This window comes from Carcharhinus amblyrhynchos, chromosome 4, assembly GCF_965287045.1.
Source record: "Carcharhinus amblyrhynchos chromosome 4, sCarAmb.v2.hapA, whole genome shotgun sequence".
NCBI classification, from domain to species: domain Eukaryota; kingdom Metazoa; phylum Chordata; class Chondrichthyes; order Carcharhiniformes; family Carcharhinidae; genus Carcharhinus; species Carcharhinus amblyrhynchos.
In genome coordinates this window covers 19,234,715-19,256,846 of record NC_137327.1, presented here as the reverse complement: position 1 = coordinate 19,256,846, position 22,132 = coordinate 19,234,715, and the positions used below count along the sequence as shown (strand labels likewise).

The 22,132-nt window shown below is 44.0% G+C and overlaps 1 protein-coding gene across 1 annotated transcript in view; it reads right to left on the bottom strand.

The window, feature by feature from the left end:
- LOC145341818 (uncharacterized) overlaps positions 1 to 12,402 on the bottom strand; it is a 30,463-nt gene extending 18,061 nt beyond the window's left edge. The window contains exon 1 of the mRNA XM_080186780.1: positions 12,254 to 12,402. Coding sequence (XP_080042906.1) covers positions 12,254 to 12,338 — 85 coding nt within the window. The 5' untranslated portion in view covers positions 12,339 to 12,402. The remainder of the gene's footprint in view (positions 1 to 12,253) is intronic.
- Positions 12,403 to 22,132: the final 9,730 nt, after the last annotated feature.

Below are 22,132 nucleotides of genomic sequence, written 5' to 3'. Positions count from 1 at the left end.
TCAGTAAAATGAACGAAATTGGACTAGTTCAATGGAGTTTTTTTTTCCATCATCCACTCTCTGCCTATCCCTGCCAGTCCTGCAAGTGATTACACGCACCGAGTACATCACACAAAGGGCAGTGCTTGGAAAGTAAATTGCAACAAGATATTGAACTGTTGGAGCAAAGTCACGCCTTATGCTGACTCAGTAACCTTAAAATTCCTGCTGCAGTGGTAGATCTCATAACTACCTGGAATTAGGTGGGAGGTCAGGTGTTTTGCACATATTGGCAAGACTCGATGGGCTGAAGGGTCTCATCTGCACTTTACAATTCTACGATTCTACCAGTCAGACTTAACACATACCCTGACCCAAATCCCAGAGGTGAGGAAATTAGCATAAAGGTGGTGGTTCCACACCAGTTTCAACACTCCCTAGGGGCCTACCTTACCAAATGGCAAGGAATTTCAGAATGGCACCTTGCCACTTCACAAGAGTTGCCCCAGTTAAAGATCTGACTGAAGATCCTGAAGATCCCACGCAGATAAAGGAAGAATGTGTGAACTCTGCGCAGATAGCGCACTTGCGATGCCAAGGTATACAAGGCTATGGGCCAATTGCTGGAAAATGTAATTGAATCGCTGGGTGACTTGTTTTTATGTGCCACAGACTCAACTGTCTCAAAATATGAGAGATTTGACATTTGCCACTTCTCTTTTTATCATCAATTGCTCTTCAAGAACTGTACTTCTCCCCCCACCCCCTCCACCACCACCCCCCATCCTACCCCCCCCCTTCTCCAGCCCCCCCCCCTCCACCACCCCCCACCATCCCCCCCCAACCCCACCCCCCCCACCACCCCCCCTCCCTCCACCAAACCCCCCCACTCCACCACCCACCCCCCCCACCCCCACAAAAACAGGAAGGAATCCAGCAGAACTGGGCCCCATTCCAGATCATGGCAGCCATACAGATTAGCAGATATGAGATGGGGAATTTTTCCATCATGCCCGCCATGGAAACATTGCGGGTGGGGGGGGGGACCAGGCAAAGGTTCATTGACCTCGGGTGAGATTTTCTGGTTTTGGGGCAAGCGTGGCCAGAAAATCCCACCCAAGGAGCTTGTTGCCCAGTTTTTACACGGTAGGTGTGAGTCATAACTGTAAATGTTTCTTAAGAAAAAATTGTACATGTCTCAACTACTACCTCTGGCAGCTCATTCCAGACACTGATCACCCTCTGAGTGAAAAAACTGCCCCTCTGGACCCTTTTGTATCTCTCCCCTTAAACCTATGCCCTCTAGGTTTAGATTCCCCTATCTTTGGGAAAAGGTGTTGACTATCTTTACCTTATCTATCCCCTTCATTATTTTACAGACCTCTATAAGATCACCCCTAACTCTGCTACACTCCAGGGAAAAAAGCCCCAGTCTACCCAGCCTCTCCTTACAACTCAAACCATCAAGTCCTGATAGCATCCTGGTAAATCTTTTCTGCACTCTTTCTAGTTTAATAACATATGCACAGTGGATTGCAGTTGGATGCAGAAAGGCAAATCAATTTCTTGTCTGTTTCATTCAGGAATGCTTAGGTAAGGTTGATTGGCCATGTTATATTGACCCTATTGTGAGGGAGATTAGCAGGGTAAACGCATGGGGTTGTGGTCGGTATAGACTCAATGGGCTGAATGGCCTTCTTCTGTACTGTAGGGATTCTATGAATGCTCTCTTTCATTCAGGAATGCTTTGGTTAATTGAGAACAATTAACTCAGATTTAGATCAGACCAGGGTTATTACTTATCAAAATGATTCAGCTCTGGAAAGAGTGCAGAGGAGATTTATGAAGCCTGGTTTTAGTCACGAAGAGAGATTGCATACACTGGGGTTGTTTTCCTTGGAACAGGAGGTGGGGTCATGATTGAGATGTATAAAATTGTGTGGGACATAGATAAACAAGAATAATCTTTTCTCCTGATTGGAGGGACCAATAACCAGGGGGTATAGATTTAAATTAAGGGGATGTGAGGAAATACTATTTCACCCAAAGAGTGGTGGGAGTCTGGATCTCACTGCCTGAAAGGGTGGTGGAGGCAGAGACCCTCATAGCATTGAAGAAGCATTTAAATGGGCACTTGCGATGCCAAGGCACAAGGCTATGGGCCAAGTGCTGGAAAATGGGATTAGAATAGTTAGGTGGTTTATCTTTAACTGACGCAGACTCCATAGGTCAAAGAGTCTATTTTACTTTGCTGCAGACCTCTATGACACATTACGTCTCCATGATACACTAAACATACCAATTACTCAGAAACACTGGGAACTCCCATCTGTTGGCCTTGCACAATGTTGATATTTGGCAGCCCCATAAAAAGCCTGCATAATCTTCAATTTCAACTAGATAATTATTCCAAAATTTCTGTCTGGTTACATGTCTGTTTGTCCCAGTCAATGCTCTGTTGCCTGCAAACAGAAGAGTGGAGTTTGAAGCCGGATCCCAGGGCTTTTGTTGACAATCTATTTTACCATTTGTGGGACTTTGTGCAGGTTACTGCTGTACTTATCTGCAAAAGGACAGTGATTACGTCAAAAGTAATTTCTCTTTGGATGCCCGGAGCATGTGAAAGTTCTTGTCATAAATTTAAACTTCAGCAGCAGCAAAGAATGAAAAACAGTACAGCACAGGAACAGGCCCTTTGGCCCTCTAAGCCATTGCTGATCATGATGCCCCGGGGAGGCAATGGTATTATCGCCAGACTCTTAATCCAGAAACTCAGCTCATGTTCTGGGGGATTTAGGTTCTAATCTCACTACACAGGTGTTGGATTTTGAATTCAATAAAAAAAATCTGGAATTAAGAATCTATTCATTGTTAATTGTTGGTAAAATCATCTGGTTCACTAATGTATTTTAGGGAAGGAAATCTGCCGTCCTTACCTGGTCTGGCCTACATGTGACTCCAGAGTCACAGCAATGTGGTTGACTCTCAACTGCCCTCCAAGGGCAACTACGGATGGGCAATAAATGCTGGCCATCAGCAACGCCCACGTCCCATGAATAAAAATAACTAACCTAAAAAAAACCTGCTGTCCAGATTCAGTCCAGATTGAAAGAAATATTTATTTAAATGTCTGTCATAAGCAGAAAGGGCATGTTGGCATGCTTTTACTCCAGGAATGAGAGTGTGGTCAGGCTCTTTCCGCACAAAAGCTGCTGCAAATGCAGGAATGACTCGGGAGACTGAGCTATCAACATTATCCCTCTCACTGTCAGAGGACCCTCTACTTATTGTCTCTTTCCAATAGCAAGGCTTAAATTGGAAACTCATCCTATGAAAAAATTGAATTGTATTTTGCGTCATTTCTGTCACTGTAATGTTAGCCTCTTGGCCAGATCAGCATTGTCAATAAGAATTGGTTCTCAACTGACAGAAAGTTAAATAATACACAAATACATGTATTAGACAATTGCCCAGCAGAAGTTTGAACTTCCCCGGCAATTCCCGTGCAATCTTTGCAAGGGGACTTCTCGGAATTCCCCCAGCATACCTTCTGGATCACCTCCAAGATATGACAGACCCCTCCCCTGTCCTCCACCCCTGATAAAAGTAATTCTGGGCCAGGGATATTTTTGAGGGGAAGCTTGATGAACACATGAGGGAGGAAAAAATTGAGGATTATGCTGATAGATGAAAAAAGATGGGAGGACTCTACAGATGGGACATAAAACACCAGCATGGAATTGTTGGGCCAAATCGCCAACACATGATCTGGGCAAGGAGGTAACTGCTAAGAGAAAAGGGTTATTGTAAATCTCAGTTTTCAAATGTCTCTGTTAAAATGACATTGACAAAATAACTCCTCACACCCTGCTAACTGTATAATTGTAGAATCCTTAGAGTATGGAAGGTCATTAGGCCCATCGAGCCTGCACTGACCACATCCTATCCAGGCCCTATTCCTGTAACCTCACACATCCCCTGACACTAGGGTCAATTCTGCACGGCCAGTCAACCTAACCCTCATCTTTGGACTGTGGGATGAAACCGGAGCACCCAGCGGAAACCCACGCAGACATGGGGAGAAGGTGCAAACTCCACACAGATAGTGGCCCGAGGCAGGAACTGAACCGATGTCCCTGGCGTGAGGCAGCAATACTAACCATTGTGCCACCGTGCCAACCATCTGCATAACAGATCTAGCGGACATTAATATAAAATGAATAGGCATCAAGCAAGGTCAGAGAGTAATATTCTCCCATCTGCACATTCTCAATATGTGGAATAGGCTCAGTTAATTTAGCTTTAGTTATTGATTAACAACTTTATAAAGAGCTGGACAAATTTCTGCTTAGGAAAGGCTTTGTGGGATGATGAATACAGACTAAGGTAATACATGATGAGTCATGAACTACTGAAATCACATGCCAAGAAAAGTAGGACTTGAAAATGCCTTGACAGCAGGCCAGCTCGCACTGACAGCTCCAATTAGTTTATCCCCTTTTCTACACAAATTCATGTTTACTTTTACAATCCCAAAGGGCACTTGATCTCTCCCAAAGGGTATCCTAGGTGTTCAAGGTGTCCTGGCACCATAACCAGAAGGGTATCCTACCACTCCAAAGGACCTGCTTTCCTACCAGGTCTAATGTGCGCAAGTCGTATTTCTCAGTCCTCATTTTAATGTCAGATTTGAGTGAAGGTAGCTGCATTTTAACACGTTTAATAGCTCCATGAAGCATGTATGTCCAAAGTTTGACCCGCCCCATCCCCAACCACCCCCTCCAAAAATGGTCAGGCCTGAGACTTCTGGGTTCAAGACTCTGGTGCCATTTTGTCAAAGACAGAGAGCAGCTCCATCTCTTTGGAAAGTCAAGCCATCGTTATCAAAGTAGAGAATGCTGGGAATACTTAGCAGCATCTGTGAATGGGGAAACAAGGTTAACTTTTCAGTTTGGTGATCTTTCATCGGGACCAGAAGTTAGAGTTGGTAGAACATTTCAAACAAGTGCAGAGACAAGCAAAGGACAAGGGAAGGACAACAGGCAGGAGCGATTCAGCGACAAAAGGGATGATGGTGCAAGGCAAAAGGAGATGTTTTTGGGGCAAATAAAGAAACAAAAAGGTAGGTCAAGAATAGGTGTAAATCAGAATAGTAGCATTGTCACCAGCTGTCATTGGTACAAATGGGAGTAATGGTTAGGATTAGAATTGTTGAATTCAAGATTGGAGACGGGAAGACTTTAAGATGTCAAATTGAAAGATAAGATGTTGTTTCTCAAGTTTGTGTTGAGCTTCATCTGAAAAGTGTAGGAGGTTAAGGACAGAGAATCAGACCGGGAGTGAGTTAGGGAATTAAAATGACTGGGGATTGAAACTTCAGAGTCACACTTTGTAGACAGAATGAAGATATTTCCAAAGTGACCACCTAATCTGCATTTCCTTTCCACAGTGCAGAGGAACTCACATTTTAAACTATAAATGTACCAAACTGAAGATAGTAGAAGTATACCATTGTTTCACCTGGAAGCAGAGTTCAGGGTCCTAGACCAAGAGAAGCGAGGTTGTAAAAGAGCAGGTATTGCATCTCTTGTATTTGCATAGAAAGGTGCAAGGGAAAAGGGAAGATATATTGGAAATACTGGTAGGTGGCATTGATAGCACATGTGATGGAGACAGAGAATCTGGGACTTACAGTCCTTTCAAGAAGCAGGGTGGAAGAAATGTAGTCAAGATAGCTGTGAATTCAGTGGGTTCATAGGAGATATTGGTCAACAGTCTATTGCCAGGAATAAAGCAAAGTCAAGGAAAGGAAGCAGAGAGTCAGAGATGTGAAAGTTAAGAGGAAATTGGAAGCAAAGTTGATGAATTTTTCAGTTCAGGACTGGAGCAGGAAACAACATTAACAGAGTCAATGTACCGGAAAAGGAAGTGAGGGAAGAAACACCACGTACAGCTGGAAGAAAGAATGCTCCGTGTATCCCACTAAAAGGCAAACATAGAACTATACATGTTCCTTTCGCCAAAGCGAATTGTTTGAGGAAGGGAATGGGTATACTAAGTACAGTTAGTATTTCAACTCTCAGAAAAGAACATTGAAACAAATTGACTTTTGATTCAGAGTGTTGTCAAGAGACAAGATACATTTAATCTCCTTGTCGGCAGCATATGGGGAGCTGTCTGCTGTGTTTCAAGCTAGGAAAGTGCTTTCAGCTAATGTCAACAATGTAGTTTTCATAGATGTAGCAGAGTGGTATCATTCTTAGTCCTCAGGGCTGTACAGGAGATGTCGACAACAGTGTAAAAATTCCTGTTGAGTATTAGCTTTCAGAATTGACAATACCTCTCAGACCACATTCCGTAACCAAGAAGGAATCTAACTCATACTAATGTTAGAAAAGCCACTCCCTGACAGACCTATCACTGATGTCCTCCAAGTTGCTCTTTTCTAACATACCAGCTATCCAACAACTTTTAAATTTATTTATTAATGTCACAGGTAGGCTTATATTAACACTGCAATGAAGTTACTGTGCGAATCCCCGAGTCGTCACACTCTGGGTACACTGAGGGAGAATTTAGCATGGCCACTCACCTAACCAGCACATCTTTCAGACTGTGGGAGGAAACCGGAACACTCGAAGGAAAGATACATGTCCTGAGACTTTTGTATCAACCAACTCAAGAACAGCTTCTTCCCTGCTGCCATCAGATTTTTGAATGGACCTACCTCATATTAAGTTGATCTTTCGCTACACCCTAGCTAGAACTGTAACGCTACATCCTGCATTCTCCTTTCCTTCTGTGTATGGTATGCTTTACCATGATGTAGAGATGCCGGCATTGGGCTGGGGTAAGCACAATAAGAAGTCTCACAACACCAGGTTAAAGTAACCCCCATGACTTGCCTGGGCTTGCAAAACCTCACTAACTGTTCTGGCTGGAGACAATACACATCTCTTTAACCTGTGCTTAACCCTCTGTCCACTCACATTGTCTGTACCTTTAAGACTTGATTACCTGCAAAGACTCGCATTCCAACCATTATTTTGTAAATTGAGTTTGTGTCTTTGTATGCCCTGTTTGTGAACAGAACTCCCACTCACCTGAAGGGGCAGCACTCCGAAAGTTTGTGGCTTGCACTACCAAATAAACCTGTTGGACCTTAACCTGGTATTGTGAGACTCCTTATTATGTTTTATTATACCATAGCGCATAAGAAACAATACTTTTCACTGTTTATTAATATATGTGACAATAATAAATCAAATTCGGCATTTCAAAGTGTTCCAAATAAACATGCAGCGAATTCCATGATCTAGCAACTCAATACATTGGATTTTTGCCAATAATATTACCAAAGCACTGAAAACAAAGGAAGCTCCATCAACTTCGTGATAACTGATGAAACGAATGTGATTTTTTTTCCCAATTAAATGTCAAGGTAAATTAAGAATAAATTCAATTTTCAACTTCTAGAAATTTAGCATGTTACTGACAGCTGAAAAATCTTAACCTTAAGGAAGAGGATTTACCACTAATAATAGCTGGATAGATAGAGAAGATTTTGAAAATAAGGTTGGGGGTCTGCAAATTACTGCTGGAATGTTACGATCAAAGTGGTGGCCCTGGCCATGGTCTCTTCCATGGTGCCAGTGTTTGCCAATGGATTTGTAACAGAAGTGGTCTTTGTGGAATGGAGAATTACTTTCCCAGCATCCACTGCAGCAGAGAACCCACTCTATCCCTGTACACATCTACAAACATTTGACTCCAAGGGGTAGAACAGTTTCTCAATCACTATGGATGCTGGGTAGTGAACTCCCCATTCTACAAAAGCCAATGCCACTTTCAATCTTGCCTTTGGAAGTTTCAATAAATCAGAGATTGCGTTTGCTCTTTTCGTTCCTGTGACCGCCTGCTCATGCTGGCATGGAGAAATTGAGAAATACATTACTATAATAATGCTCGCTGAATAGGAGGACTATTTGATGTGAAATATGAATTTACACGAAAAATGAAGATAGCTGGAAACTAGTGTGTAAAATGGAAATTAGAAATTGGCTTTCCTCACTAAAATCTGAGTTGACATCTGTAATTAAGTGACAAGTTTTAACAGATCTAACAGCAGAGCCAAATTTTAAAAGTGAATTCAATGTATTCAGTAAATAGCGGTCAGCCTGGTGGGCTGTAGCAGTAGCAACGGGAACTGAGAGTTATGTGTTATCAGTGACTGTAGTTGGAGTGACAGGAAATGAGTGTTGCGTGTTATCAGTGACAGTGAGGGTAGCAACAGGAACTAAGAGTTGTGTGTTATCAATGACTGTAGTTGGAGTGACAGGAACTGAGTGTTGTGTGTTATCAATGATTGAAGTTGGAGTGTCAGGAACTGAGTGTTGTGTGCTATCAGTGACTGTAGCGGCAGCAACAGGAACTGAGTGCTATGTGGGCATGAAGGCTGACCTGGTGCTTACAAAAATGAAGCCGTTGCAATGGTCCCATCGAGAAACTCACTTAGTTAAATTAATAATCCTGTCAGGCTGACAGAGGATATACATTGCTGAATATCTGCTGTTAATTAATCTCTCCTCATATTATCAGACTCTTCCAGTTAATTTATACAATGAATCAACAAATATCATTAAATTAGGTAACTAATATAAAAATAACCGGTTAAATATTAAATGAAATTGAAGTTAATTGTTTTTACTATTTAATGAAACTCTCTTTTGGAAAGACACTTTGATGTTAATCCCTGGATTGTGCTCAGCTAGTTCTCCTACACTAGGGCAACTCAATACTATGGTTTCTATGGCCCATTAGTAGAATGCATTCTGCTGATTGGTGAAATATAACTCCCTTTCATCTCTTATTCTGTTGTGTTGTATCAGACAACTTATCTGAGATAAATATCCCACTGACGGAAGGTATCGCAAGTCTGCATGCTATTAGAGACAGCATGCAGAGCCAAATTTTAAAAGTGAATTAAGCAAGGCTGCTTTTTTGCTGTATCTCAGTTTTAAGCTTTCTGATTTCACAACAGGCTGGATTTCATGGGGAACAAATGATTAAATCATGATGTTTCATATCATAATAACAGGCCAATCACAACAGAATACAGCACAGACCCAAACAATTGCATGAATCGCAGAAAACTAGTTTGCAGTACAGCAGGTAACAAGGAAGGCAAATGAAATCTTGGTATTGTTAAATGATTAGAATATAGAAATAATAAACTGCTGTTGCTGCTACTGTACAAAGCATTAGTGAAACTGCACTTGGAATATTGTGAACAGTTTTGGTCCCCTTACTTGAGGGGGGATGTATTTGCATTGGAGGCGGTGTAGAGGAGATTCACTACATTGATTCCAGCGATGAAGGTTTGACGTACAAAGAGACATTGGGCAATTTAGGCCTATACTCCCTGGAGTTTAGAAGAATGAGAAGGGATCCAATTGAGATATGCCAGATGATAAGGGGGATTAACAAAGTAGACGGGAAGAGGATGCTTCCTCTTGTAAGGCAATCTAGAATATGTCAAAGTTTTAGACTAAGGGGCAGCAGGTTTAAATCAGATGAGGAGAAATGATTTTTCTCACAGGGTGACGAGTCTGTGGAATTCACTGCCGCAGAGCGCGGTGATTGCCAGGACTTTGAGTAAATTTAAGGAAGAAGTGGACAGATTTTTAATTAGTAGCAGGTTGAAGAGTTACGGGGAGCAGGCAGGAAGGTGGAGTTGAAGGCAAGGTGAGATCAGCCATTATTATGTTAAATGGCGGAGCAGGCTCGAGGAGCTAAATTGCCGACTTCTGCTCTTAGTTCGTGTGATTATAGTTCTTGTGACTCTTAATTAAAAAGGCCAGGAGTTCAACATGGCAATGGTTATTTGTCTCTTAAAGCTCTCATTTGGGATCCACATACCATCAATTCTAAGCTTTGATGCCGAGTTTTATCCATTTTTTTCTGTTGGAGTTCAAATTCACCACAACTTGTAACATCTTTCCAGTTACTCAAATCCTGCAATCTGTTCTAATTCAGCGCTCCTCATGTTTTTTTCTTAACCTGGCACTTAATGCAAAACCACAAGTAACAAACAAGAAAGAGAGTGAAAATAATCCACTCTGACCGTCCCCCAGTCAGTCTGGGTGGCTAATTTTGAGTACCTGTAGCAGTACATAGCCTTTTGTGCTGTAATTAGTCACTCATGGCTGGATGAAAGGCACACAGAACCAAACATGCACTTGTCACATTCCTGAGCAATTGGTTTTAGAATCTGCCCGGGGCGGGGTGGGGTGGGGGGGGGCTTCGCTTTGCAGCAAAGACAATTCAACTGAAGACCAGGGCAAGATACCTTTCTTTTAATCTTTAAGTAATAAACATGGCTGGCGAACCATTGCCACAAAGTGATTAGGGAGTGGAGCAGCGAAGTAACTTGTCAGAGATCCATATATGTCTTAATCATGCTAGTTTTTACTTTGTTTTCTTCCAGGTGATGCCATTCTTAACATATTCTTAAGATTGGGCAAAGTTGATTTGACCTTACCATCATACTGAAAGTAAACTCCAGGGAGTTATGGAAACAGGGTGCTGAAATCACAGCATAGCAAGTGGATATCAAGCATCACAGGTAGCTTGATCTCACTCTAGGTTTTTTTTTAAATTGCTCACGATTTATAAGGGACATTTTACAGGAGATGTAAATCTTTCTCCTCCTTTCTCAGATGTTGACCTGCCTGTCCTACAATCCTGCCATTCTGCTTTTATGCTGAAATTTACCTGCCCTGCATCTTGTTAAACACTGATTGGACCTGCAATATTGCACTTGGCATGTGTGGTATGTCATTTTATGATGTGGAGATGCCAGCATTGGACTGGGGTAAACATAGTGGGGGTTACAGGTAGTGTGACATGAACCACAACTTGCCTGGACTTGCAAAATCTCACTGTCTGTCCTGTCGGAGACAATACACATCTCTTTAACCTGTGCTTAATGCTCTCTCCACTCATATTGTCTGTACCTTTAAGAATTGATTAGCTGTAAAGACTCGCATTCCAATCATTATTCTGCAAATTGAGTTTGTGTCTTTATATGCCCTGTTTGTGAACAGAACTCCCACTCACCTGACGAAGGAGCAGCACTCCGAAAGCTAGTGGCACTTGCTACCAAATAAACCTGTTGGACTTCAACCTGGTGTTGAGAGACTTTTTACTGTATGTCATTTTAGGTTGGGACATCAAAGTCTAGAGGAGAGTGCACAGGAGATTTACTACAATGATACCAGGGATGAGAGACTGAATAAGCTGGCACTGTTCTACAGAGAGCTGAGAAGGTTAAAGAGGAGTTATAATAACTTTCCTAAATTATGAAGGGCAGTGACAGAGTAAACTTGGAGCGACAGTCTTTGTTAACAAAAGGGGGTGTCCAAGCGACATGTTTGGATGGTAACTGGAGTAGGAGTCTCAGGGGGGATTGTTTTTTTATAGCAAACAGTTACAATCTAGAATACACTGCCTGAAAGTGATGCCGAAATCAGATTCGATAGTAACTTTCCAAAGGGAATTGGGTATATACACATGAAAAATTTAAATACTCCTTGGTGGGGAGTAATTAAAAAAAAACTCTTTCAGGCGGCTGGCAAAGATATGACAGGCCAAATGGCCTTCTTCTCTGTTATTTGATTCTATGGATCACCTTTTGGAACATTATTTTCACCTTACATTCTCCCGTGGAAAAAAGGCTGGTTAATTGAGCCCAGATCTTTCATCAATAATTCCTTTCCTTTAGATATACAATGGGAATTGGAATTCCAAAATTGTGCAGATTACATGGATTGACCCTGCTAAATTGCTCCTAAATGCGGAATTTTCCCATCCTGCCCGGGAATCGTAGAGGGCGGAATAGGACCATGAAAAGTCCATTGACCTCAGGTGGGATTTTCCAATCTTGGGGCAAGTGCAGGCAGAAAATCCTGCCCTTCGTGTCCTGAGATGTGCAGGTTAGGGGGATTAGTGGGTTAAAAGCATGGAGTTATGGGGATAGGGCTCCAGGTGAGACACTCTGCCAGAGAGTTGGTGCCAGCTCGATGGGCTGAATGGCCTCCTTCTGCACTGCAGGGATTCAATGAAGTGGCAAGAATGGTGTGCAAAATAAATCCATGGCAGAATGAAGACAATAGTTCAAACTATTCCATTAAACGCGTGGCAAAGATTAATAAATGCCATGAGAAGGATGCCCCATCTAATTCAGATCCCAAAGGTGCCTATATTCACCACCTACCTTTTTCCAGCAGAACTTTGACAATCCCCGAGCCAACAGTGCCGGCTCCCCCCAGCACAAGGACGGTGCGCTCGGCTGCAGACATCCTGGTCGGAGCGAGTGGTGTTAGCAACCTCTGAGAGTGAACTGAACAGAGCGGCGAGACGGAGACGGCGCCTGGACTTATAGCGGGCTGGGAGAGGGGCGCTCCGCCTACCCTGGGCACGATGCTCCACCCTCCACCCAACACTGACACATCCCAGCCGCAAACACAACACTCTCCTCTACCTGTCAACAGCGCCACTGAGATTCACGCTGGCAGAGAATGACCTTTCCCTGACACCTTCCGATGAAGAAGTTAAAACAAAACTCTCCCAGCCAGCCTGTGAGAAATGACTAATACACTTTGACACTGATGCTCCCTCCCAAAACCAAACAAGCAGGATGTTTTTTTGGGATCACAAGACGGCTCCTTCCCGGATTCTGGAATTCTGATGTGAAAACCTCCACCTGGAACATGACTGGCCTGAATGTGCCAGAGATCTGAGAGCTGGTTAGGAGCGAGTCAGAATTCTTAATCAGTGCAGAGATTGGAGAGATTGCCCTGACAGGTAAGTACAGGCTGACTTCTCCACGCTGCAGCCAGCTCATTTGCTAAACATGTTTCCCATTATTTTTCAATCTCTCCTCCCCTCCCCCACTACTCTACAGTCTGCAGTTTTATAAACAAGACTTTGATATCTCCCTAACCTTAGTACATTCTGGTTTCAATCCCTCTCTTATCAACCTTGACAAAGTCTGGCACTTCACAAAGCACCACCTGCTGCCCCACAGCATCAGGGACCCCGGTTCGATTCCCGGTTTGGGTCACTCTCTGTGTGGAGTTTGCATGTTCTCCCCATGTCTGCGTGGGTTTCCTCTGGGTGCTCCAGTTTCCTCCCACATTCTGAAAGACGTGTTGGTTAGATGCATTGATCCACACAGACGCGGGACTGTGGCGACAGGGGGAATTTCACAGTACCTTCATTGCAGTGTTAGTGTAAGCCTTACTTGTGACTGATAAACTTTAATGTGGCCCAACTTGCTTCAACAACAGTCTGAGGAGTCAATGTTAAACTCCACCTAATTAATATCAGTACAAATATATTGGAGCAAAATTCGATAGCCCCCAAAACAGGCATGAGGATGGCAATGCACTCCTTCCTTTCAATGGAGATAATACACATCCTTGGCACTTGCCTGCTAATTCGAAAGACAATTACTGAAACCCAAGGCTGTTCAGCTGACTGCACGCCTCAGCAGGGGGCCCCCAAGTTCATCCAAGGCTAACACTACCTAAAGCTAAATGTAAAATACTGCGGATGCTGGAATCTGAAACAAAAACAGAAAGTGTTGAAAAATCTCAGCAGGCCTGAGAATGTCTATGGGGAAAGAATAGAGCCAATGTTTCAAGACTGGATGACCCTTCGTCAGAGTGGCTCTGGTGAAGGGTCATCCTGACTCAAAACATTGGGCGTGATATTCCGGCCACGCTCACCCCGAAACCGGGAAGATCCCACCTGAGGTCAGTGGACCTTTGTATGGCCCAACCTGCTACGATTCCTGAGACAGGCAGGATGGGGAAATTCTCCCTGTTAGCTCTGTTCTTGCTCCACGGATGCTGTCAAACCTGCTGAGATTTTGCAGCATTTTCTGTTTTTATGACTAGTTAAGACTAGCCTGCAGTACTTAAAACCAACCTGCACCCTTTAAAACGGTGGTGGTGGGCAGGTGGGGGATACTGGAGGGTACATACTGGCTGGAGCAAGTGTTGCAAGTGGCTGGGATGGAGTTACACTCTCGATCCACAGGAAGCTCCCCAGATAAACTCGGCATTCTAGGATCAGAATTCCATCATTGTTGATGCAAGCAATGTAGCCCTGAGAACCTGGATGCAGTTCAGGAAGAATTTTAATGACCTCACCTGAGTGGTCAAGGTCAGCGAATATATTTTTGAATGCCATATCCTTATATGTAAATCAACAGCCTCATTCATTGCTCAATTTACCACATTCCTTTCACTCATCTCCCAACCATCTCTATAAACCACAACCCATATGTCACAATTATAGCTCTTTTCACTCTCACACTTTTAGCACTGCAGCAAGCCTCCCACCCAAATCTCACAGCTTGCAAAACATTGTAAATGAGTCAACAATGACAGGTAGATCTATCCAAACAGATTGCGCCACGCTCACTAATACACTTCTCTCTTGCACAACTACAGGCGACAGAAGATAACTGGCACAGGACAGGCACCACGGGACAGGCACCACAGGACAGACATCGGAGACAGGCACCATGGGACAGGCACCATGGGACAGGCGCCATGGGACAGGTGCCATGGGACAGGCACCATGGGACAGGCATCATGAGACAGGCACCATGAGACAGGTGCCATGGGACAAGTGCCACGGGACAGGCATCACAAGACAGGCACCGGCTACAGGCAACATGAGACAGGTCCCAATCCTATGGAAGAGATGGTGCTTGCCATCACTGCAATGAGGCAGTGACCATTTGCAGGGCTGGAACTATTGAAGATGATGCTGTGCTGTCTCTCACATATCACTGCCCACTCAAATCAAACTGGCTGCTGGTTTTCAAGCTGTACATGGCATAAGCACGCCACTCTTGCTTTCCCTGATTTGCCAGTGGCACTCACATTCCATCAAAGAAATTTCCAAAAACTTATAGGCGAGCTTTCCGCATGGTGAGGCATGGCACAAGAATGACCTGCAGTCAGAGCACAGGGAAAGGGTAGTGCACACACCCAGCTTCTAGAGGGTGAGGTTGCCCAAAGCTTCTGTTGCAGAGGACTCGGATAAGGATTTTGACAGAGCCGATGGGCATTCACACAGGGATATTTGCTAGATTGGCAGGTCTGCCAGAAATCCTACACTCGCTGTCAAGAAGATTCTGGCACCAACTCGGCACAAGGCTTTTCCGCCATGGAAGTGGTGGCCAAACCTTTGAGAAGACTTGTGAACATGATGCAGTGTGTGATGGTCAATGTCTCGACCAACATTGCAGCACAGGCAGAAGCCACACAGAGGGTTGCATTTTATGGGGAAGGAACTGACAACTTGACACCAACCCTCCCCCCACCCTTTGGTGGAAGGAAAGTTGGCTGGAAATCAACATGACCAGAACAAGCCCATTCCGCAGCCATATCGCGCTGGGATGGGGAGGAAGACCTGCCCTCAGATACCCTGTGGAAAACACGCCTGGCAGGGGCATGTAAAATCCAGCCAGTGTCTGCGGAAACTTAGACTGAAGTGATTGGTCTATGGAGGCTTAGACAGCTGCCATCATTGCTGCAGGTTCTAGTCTTCAAAGGGGTGTGCAGGTTCTCAGCAGTTCAGCAATTTGTGCTTCCACAGATCCACCAGGTTGCCTGAAACGCTAGGGAACTGGCAGTGGCTCCAGAGAGCATGAACCTCACAGAATGACAGTGTTCACCTTCCCACCACTGCCTCTTTGCCAGTGTACCTGTCTTTGTTGTCAGATAGCCACCTTAGATTGCTGCTGCCAAACTGGAGTGGTCTGGCCTCCTGCCAGCCTTCTGTGCCCAGGACTGCTTGAGGTCGTCCTCCAAGATCATCTGATGTCTCCCAGTCTGGTGTTCCACCAGCCATGCTGCAGCCTCTAGAGTAGACCAAGAAATCTCCCAACACCAGGTTAAAGCCCAAAAGGTTTATTTGGAATCACGAGCTTACGGAGTGCTGCTCCTTCCTCAGATGGTACCAACTGGTACTGTGCCCACCCCAGTCCAATGTCGGCATCTCCACATCATAGCCTCCAGAGTAGTGCTGCGAAGGAACATTCAAACAGGCAACTGAAGGCAGTCATAAAGGCAATACTCAAAGTTGACTAGTTGACTTCTGAATGGAATATTATTATTGGAATGTTTTCTTGATGTTAATTACTTAAGCGTTGTGATGAAGAGAATGTTGTGATATTCTGTAACAGATGGATGGTCAAGTGTGGTACTGTTGTTAAGTGGAGAATTGGGGTTATGTTCAGTGATACTGCTGTCAGATGAACCAATCAGACTCAGTCTGGACAGAAAGAAGATGGGCTTGTTGCCTCATGCTTTTCCCCCTCTTACAGAATTAACGAATCCCCACAGTACAGAAAGAGGCCATTCAGCCCATTGAATCTACACTGACGGCATTCCCACCCAGGCCCCATCCCTGTAACCCCACATATTTACCCCTGAAACTAAGGGACAATTTAATATGGCCAAGCAACTTAACCTGCACATCTTTGGACTGTGGGTGGGAACCGGAGCAGACAAGGGGAGAATGTGCAAACTCTACACGGACGGTCACCCAAGGACAGAATTGAATCCAGGCCCCTGGCACTGTGAGGCAGCAGTGCTAACCACTGTGCCACTGTGCCACCTCTCTTCCTTCCCTTCCATCTTCCTCTCTCCTTCCTCCTGCGCGAGACACAGTGAGTCATCACTCACATTCTGGAGAGTAATGCAGGTCTCCTTTGGAGTAATCCCAAGCAGCCCATGCTTTTCATAAGCACCCCAATTGTCTGCTTGATCACATTTTCAGTGGCAGTATGGCTGCCAGACACATGCTGCCCCCTCTGTGTGTGACCTGCGCACCAAATCACAAACCAGGTGGTCAGTGGATAGCTCTTACCATGCTCTGGTTTTGCACAGCGGTTCAAATGCTGATGGTACAGCAAATTGATGACAAGCACCAAGACTACTGCTAGGGTAGAAGACATTGACATGCATGATGTATTGAATATGGTCGTATACCAGCTACACAGAAGGAGTGGAAACCTTAGTGGTTGCATCATCTGTCTGAATTAATATGCAGTGCCTGCAAAATAATGTGTGTGCAGTCAGTAGAACCATGGGGAAACCCACTAATGTGCACATTCCATCTGTTTCACTACGGAAAGAAAGAATCATAGAATCCTTACAATGCAGAAGGAAGCGACTCAGCCCATCAAGTCTGCACCAACCACAATGCCACCCAGGTCTTATCCCCATAACCCCATTTAACCTGACACTAAGGGGCAATTTTGTAATGCCAATCCACTAACCGCACATCTTTGGACTGTGGGAGGAAACCGGAGCCCCTGGAGGAAACCTATACAGACATGGGGAGAATGTGCAAACTCTGCACAGACAGTGACGCAAGCCAGGAATTGCATCTGGGTCTTTGGCACTGTGAGGCAGCATTCTAACCATTGTGGCACTGAAGAGAATGCAATGTTTTCCCATTTTTTTGCATTCGGGGCAGGTGTCACCTTCCTGATGGCGGACGGCAAACTTTGGGATATTAGACTTACCTTCTGCTCCAGCCGAGAAGAAACCTGATGCAAAGAAGTTTATGGCCACAGAAACCGACTGGCAAGGCCTTCCTCTGCCTACTTTGAAGGTACACTGCCTGCAGAGTTCAGTGATCATCTCCTGAATGGAACAGACATATTGTGTACATTGTCCTTGGCTTAGGCTGAGGAAGCAGGATTGCTCCCTCAATATTTTGGGTGAATAAGGCCTCCTGCTGAGACACTATCTCTCCTTCTTCCTCCTGCACCTCCATCAATGAGTACCTTGTCCTCCTTTATGTCACTCTGTTCATTCATCCTATCATACAGCAGGACAAAGGGATTAGAGAGTACAGCTGCCATGACTGGGAGCAAATGACCTGGGCAGAATCCTTGAAGTGAAAACCAAGACTCCTTGCAGACCACTCCAGCTTTAAGTAGCAGTACAAATGACCAAGCATTTTCACAGTAACTTCATTGCAGTGTTAATGTAAGCCCACTTGTGACACTAATACATAAACTTTAAGGATTTCTACTTTCTCAGCAGTAGAGAGCATTCAGCAATTAATCTGGAAGTTGTTGAAGATGCTTTTAAATGGCCCAGGGCAGCTATTGAATGCTTATACTGTTCTTCAGTGTTAAGAGTGGACATCAGTTGGTGTGATGAGCATGAAAGTGGCCTCACCCCTATCAAATCAACATTAAACATTGAGTGTTATCACACTGTCTACTTCCTGCACTCACATTGAGTGCTGGTGCTGCTGACCTGCCAAAATGGCATCTAATGGGGTCTACTCATGTGGCACGGTGGCACATGTGGTTAGCACTGCTGCCTCACAACACCAAGGACCCAAGCTCGATTCCCAGCTTGGGTCACTGTCCGTGTGGAGTCTGTGCATTCTCCCTGTGTCTGTGTGGGTTCCCTCTGGATACTCTGGTTTCCTCCCACGCTCTGAAAGATGTACTGGTGAGCTGCATTGGCCGTGCTAAATTCTCCCTCAGTGTATCTGGACAGGTGCCAGAGTGTGACGACTAGCAGCTTTTCATAGTGACTTCATTGCAGTGTTAATATGACACTAATAAAACTTTAAACTTTATAAAAACACAGGAAGCATGCTCATGCAATGGAGACAACAATTTGGATGCAATATGGCACCTGAACATTGCAGCCATTTTTAACACTTTTTAAGCTTGTCATAAAGCTCCTGGTTACTGGCCAGTGAAAACAATGTATTACTATTTGGGTGTGATCTTACTTGTCATTCAAGCCATGCTCTTGCTGCAGTGAAGTTGGAGAATTTGGCAGGCAGCCAGATCTCCGTTTATTGTGGCGGGATGGAAAAATTCCACCAGCGTGAACAGCAGGAACAGGGGCCATTGTCTTATTTATAATGTTAACAAGCCATGGTCGCTATGAAGTCGACACAATTTCAATCATACGCGCTGCTTTAAATTTAGCATTTTACCTTCATAAAAATCAGGATATTAATATTCTCGCAATAGTTCTATAAATTTGCTTTGCGTGCATTGAACATGGTGATGTGGCAGCTTGTAAAGGCACCCGGGCATCAACTTACACCTTGTCATGCTGCCAACATGGGGCAAGGCAACAGATATGACTATTGTTGCAGGTTGGACATACCATGACATTGCCACCAGATATACAGCTCCAGCTGTACCGGGAGGCGACCGGGATATCAAATTAGTGGTGTTGAAGACAGTGGCTTGCTTGCGTGTAAAACTTAATGTTGCCTTGTGAACTTGGCCCTGCATCAACCTTTTAGCATGACAGAGGACAGTCTTGGAGCACGAACATGCCAAAGCATCAACATAGCGATGCACCAGCACACATAGCTCCTGCTAGTGTGAACTTGCCTTGCCGTCACATTGGTTGTCTGCGAGCAAACTTTGGAGCAGGTTGATTCTGATTGCTAAACCTGTCTTTATAAAAAAAACTAAAGCTGGCTAAATAGATTTGCGCTAAACACTGATGCCTCTTTAAATTATTTATTTTGGCAAACAGCTGCCACCTGTAGAGGTGTTTTATAACTCTTCACTTTGTAATTCAAAAGGTACTGTAGAACTGTCAAATGTGATCCTTAATTTGACGTTAATATGTAAATCCCTGAAATTTGTTTGGTATCCATAGCACCAGCCAAATCTGCTGGAGTCCTTAAATAACATAAATGATAGAAAATATGAGGCAAGAGAGACTGAGAAAAAAAATTAATTGAAAACAAAGCAGCAAAAACAAAATTGAACTTTTTAAAATTTATTTATTAGTGTCACAAGTAGGCTTACATTAACACTACAAAGAAGTTACTGTGAAAATCCCCTAGTCTCCACACTCTGGTGCCTGTACGGGTACACTGAGGGAGAATTTAGCCTGCATATTAATCAGCACATCTCTTGGACTGTGGGAGGAACCAGAGCACCCAGAGGAAACCCACACAGCCATGGGGGGAACGTGCAGATTCCACGCAGACTGTCACCAACGCCGGGAATCGAACCAGGATCCCTGGCGCTGTGAAGCAACAGTGCTAACCACAGTGCCAACATGCCACCCTGAGGAATCATAGAATCCTACAGTGCAGAAGGAGGCCATTCAGCCCATTGAGTCTGCACCGACTACAATCCTACCCAGGCCCTATCCCCATTAGTCTAGCTAGCTCCCCTACACTAAGGGGCAATTTAATATATCCAATCTACCTAATCCACACATCTTTGGACTGTCTACTATCTTAAATTTCTAAATTCACAACTCTCTGCCCCTCAACATGGCGAAAATCAAAACTGCTTCCAATATTGGCTGAATACTTAGCAATGTTACAAAAAGACCATAAAATGTTGCCAAATTTCAGTACTGCCAAGTGCCACCCTTTAAACCACAGGGACATCGGGAATCCATGGAGCAATCATTTCAGTGAAGATAATGGTCATTTTAAGAATTAAACCCATTGTAAATAAGTGATAACAGTCGCCTGTAGAATCAACTTGCATTTGACAAACAACAAATTATTCGAGGCCGTGGTTCTGAAAGCACAGTGTCTTGATAATCCACAGAGGAAAATCAAACTTCACATCTCATATCATCACCAAATCATTGCTGCAAATGGGCATAAGAAGATTAAATGCCATCACTGTCATCCAAAGAACTGCTATAAAACTATCATCCCCGGGTCATGATATCGCACTGCTTGCTGTTGGCAAAAGATTGGCGTAGAATTTTACGGTTCCTCTCACCAGTGGGATCTTCAATTCCCATTGGCATTAATGGGCGCTCGAAAGGCCTACTGCATTTTCCAGCCACAACGGGGCCATAAAATTCTGGAGGGTCAGGAAATTTTGCAATGCTACATATTTTGAAATGCTTTTCCACCATCTGGAGTAGAATAATTAATAACACACCAAAAACTTCACCACTGATTAAATCTCCAACAGAAAAAAACATGTTTTTATGAATTTAAACTGGACAGGAACATGGTGGCAATATGAACTAAACAGTGAAAATTTTATTGCAAGACGTGAATGGAATGCATGTACTCTCCCGTCTATGTAATCAGTTACAATTTGTACAATGTGTGAGTGATTTGGTGGTCAAATTACTCTGGCACAGAGAATCAGCAACCAAGTCTCAACTGCCATCTCACTTTGGATATAATCTTTCGAGCTTAGGTGCCTGGCATTAATGGAGCAGTAACACCCTCAAAATGTAGTTGGTGGCATTACTGATCCTTTAATTGGAACAACGTAGGCAGTGGGTATTTTGAGGGGGCCTGATGCCCAAAGCACCTGCCTGTTTCAGATGGTAGGTTTCTTACAATATGCAAAATATCCCAGGATCTTATACAATAACTACCAGTCCCCTCATGCTCAGTTTGGGATCTGTCAGGGACATTTAGTTCCAGATCTTGTTCCAGCCTTGGTCCAACAAACACGGACAACAGATTTGAATTTCATGGGTGAGGATAAGTGACTGCCCTTAACATAAGGTAACATTTGACTGAGTGTTGCATCAAGGGACCCAAGCAAAATTGAAGTCAATGCAAATCAGCAGGAGAACTCTCCACTATTTGGAATCAGAATCAGCATAAAAAAAGATGGTTATAACTGTTAGAGACCAATCATTTCAGCTGTGGGATATCATTGCAGCAGTGCCTCAGGATAATGCATTAGATCCAAATCTCTTTAGATGCTTTATCGATGATCTGCCCTGCAATATAAAAATCATAAGTAAGAATTTTTTTGCACCATTTTCAATTACAGTCACAACTCCTGAGTTAATGAAGCAGTCCGAGTCTGTATGCAGCAAGACCCAGACAACATCTCGGCATGTACTGATAAGTGCCAAGTTATGTTCTTCACAGAGCTGCCAGGCGATTACTATCTCAAACGAGAGAATATGCCCTTATCATTCTACAGTATTATCATCACTGAATCCTCCACCATCAATATTCTGGGTGAGGTGGGGTGTTGTTGCCATCAACCAGAACTCTATCGAGACCAGCCATAAACATACTGCAGTATGACAGCATGCAAAATTCTGGAAATCCTGTGATAAGT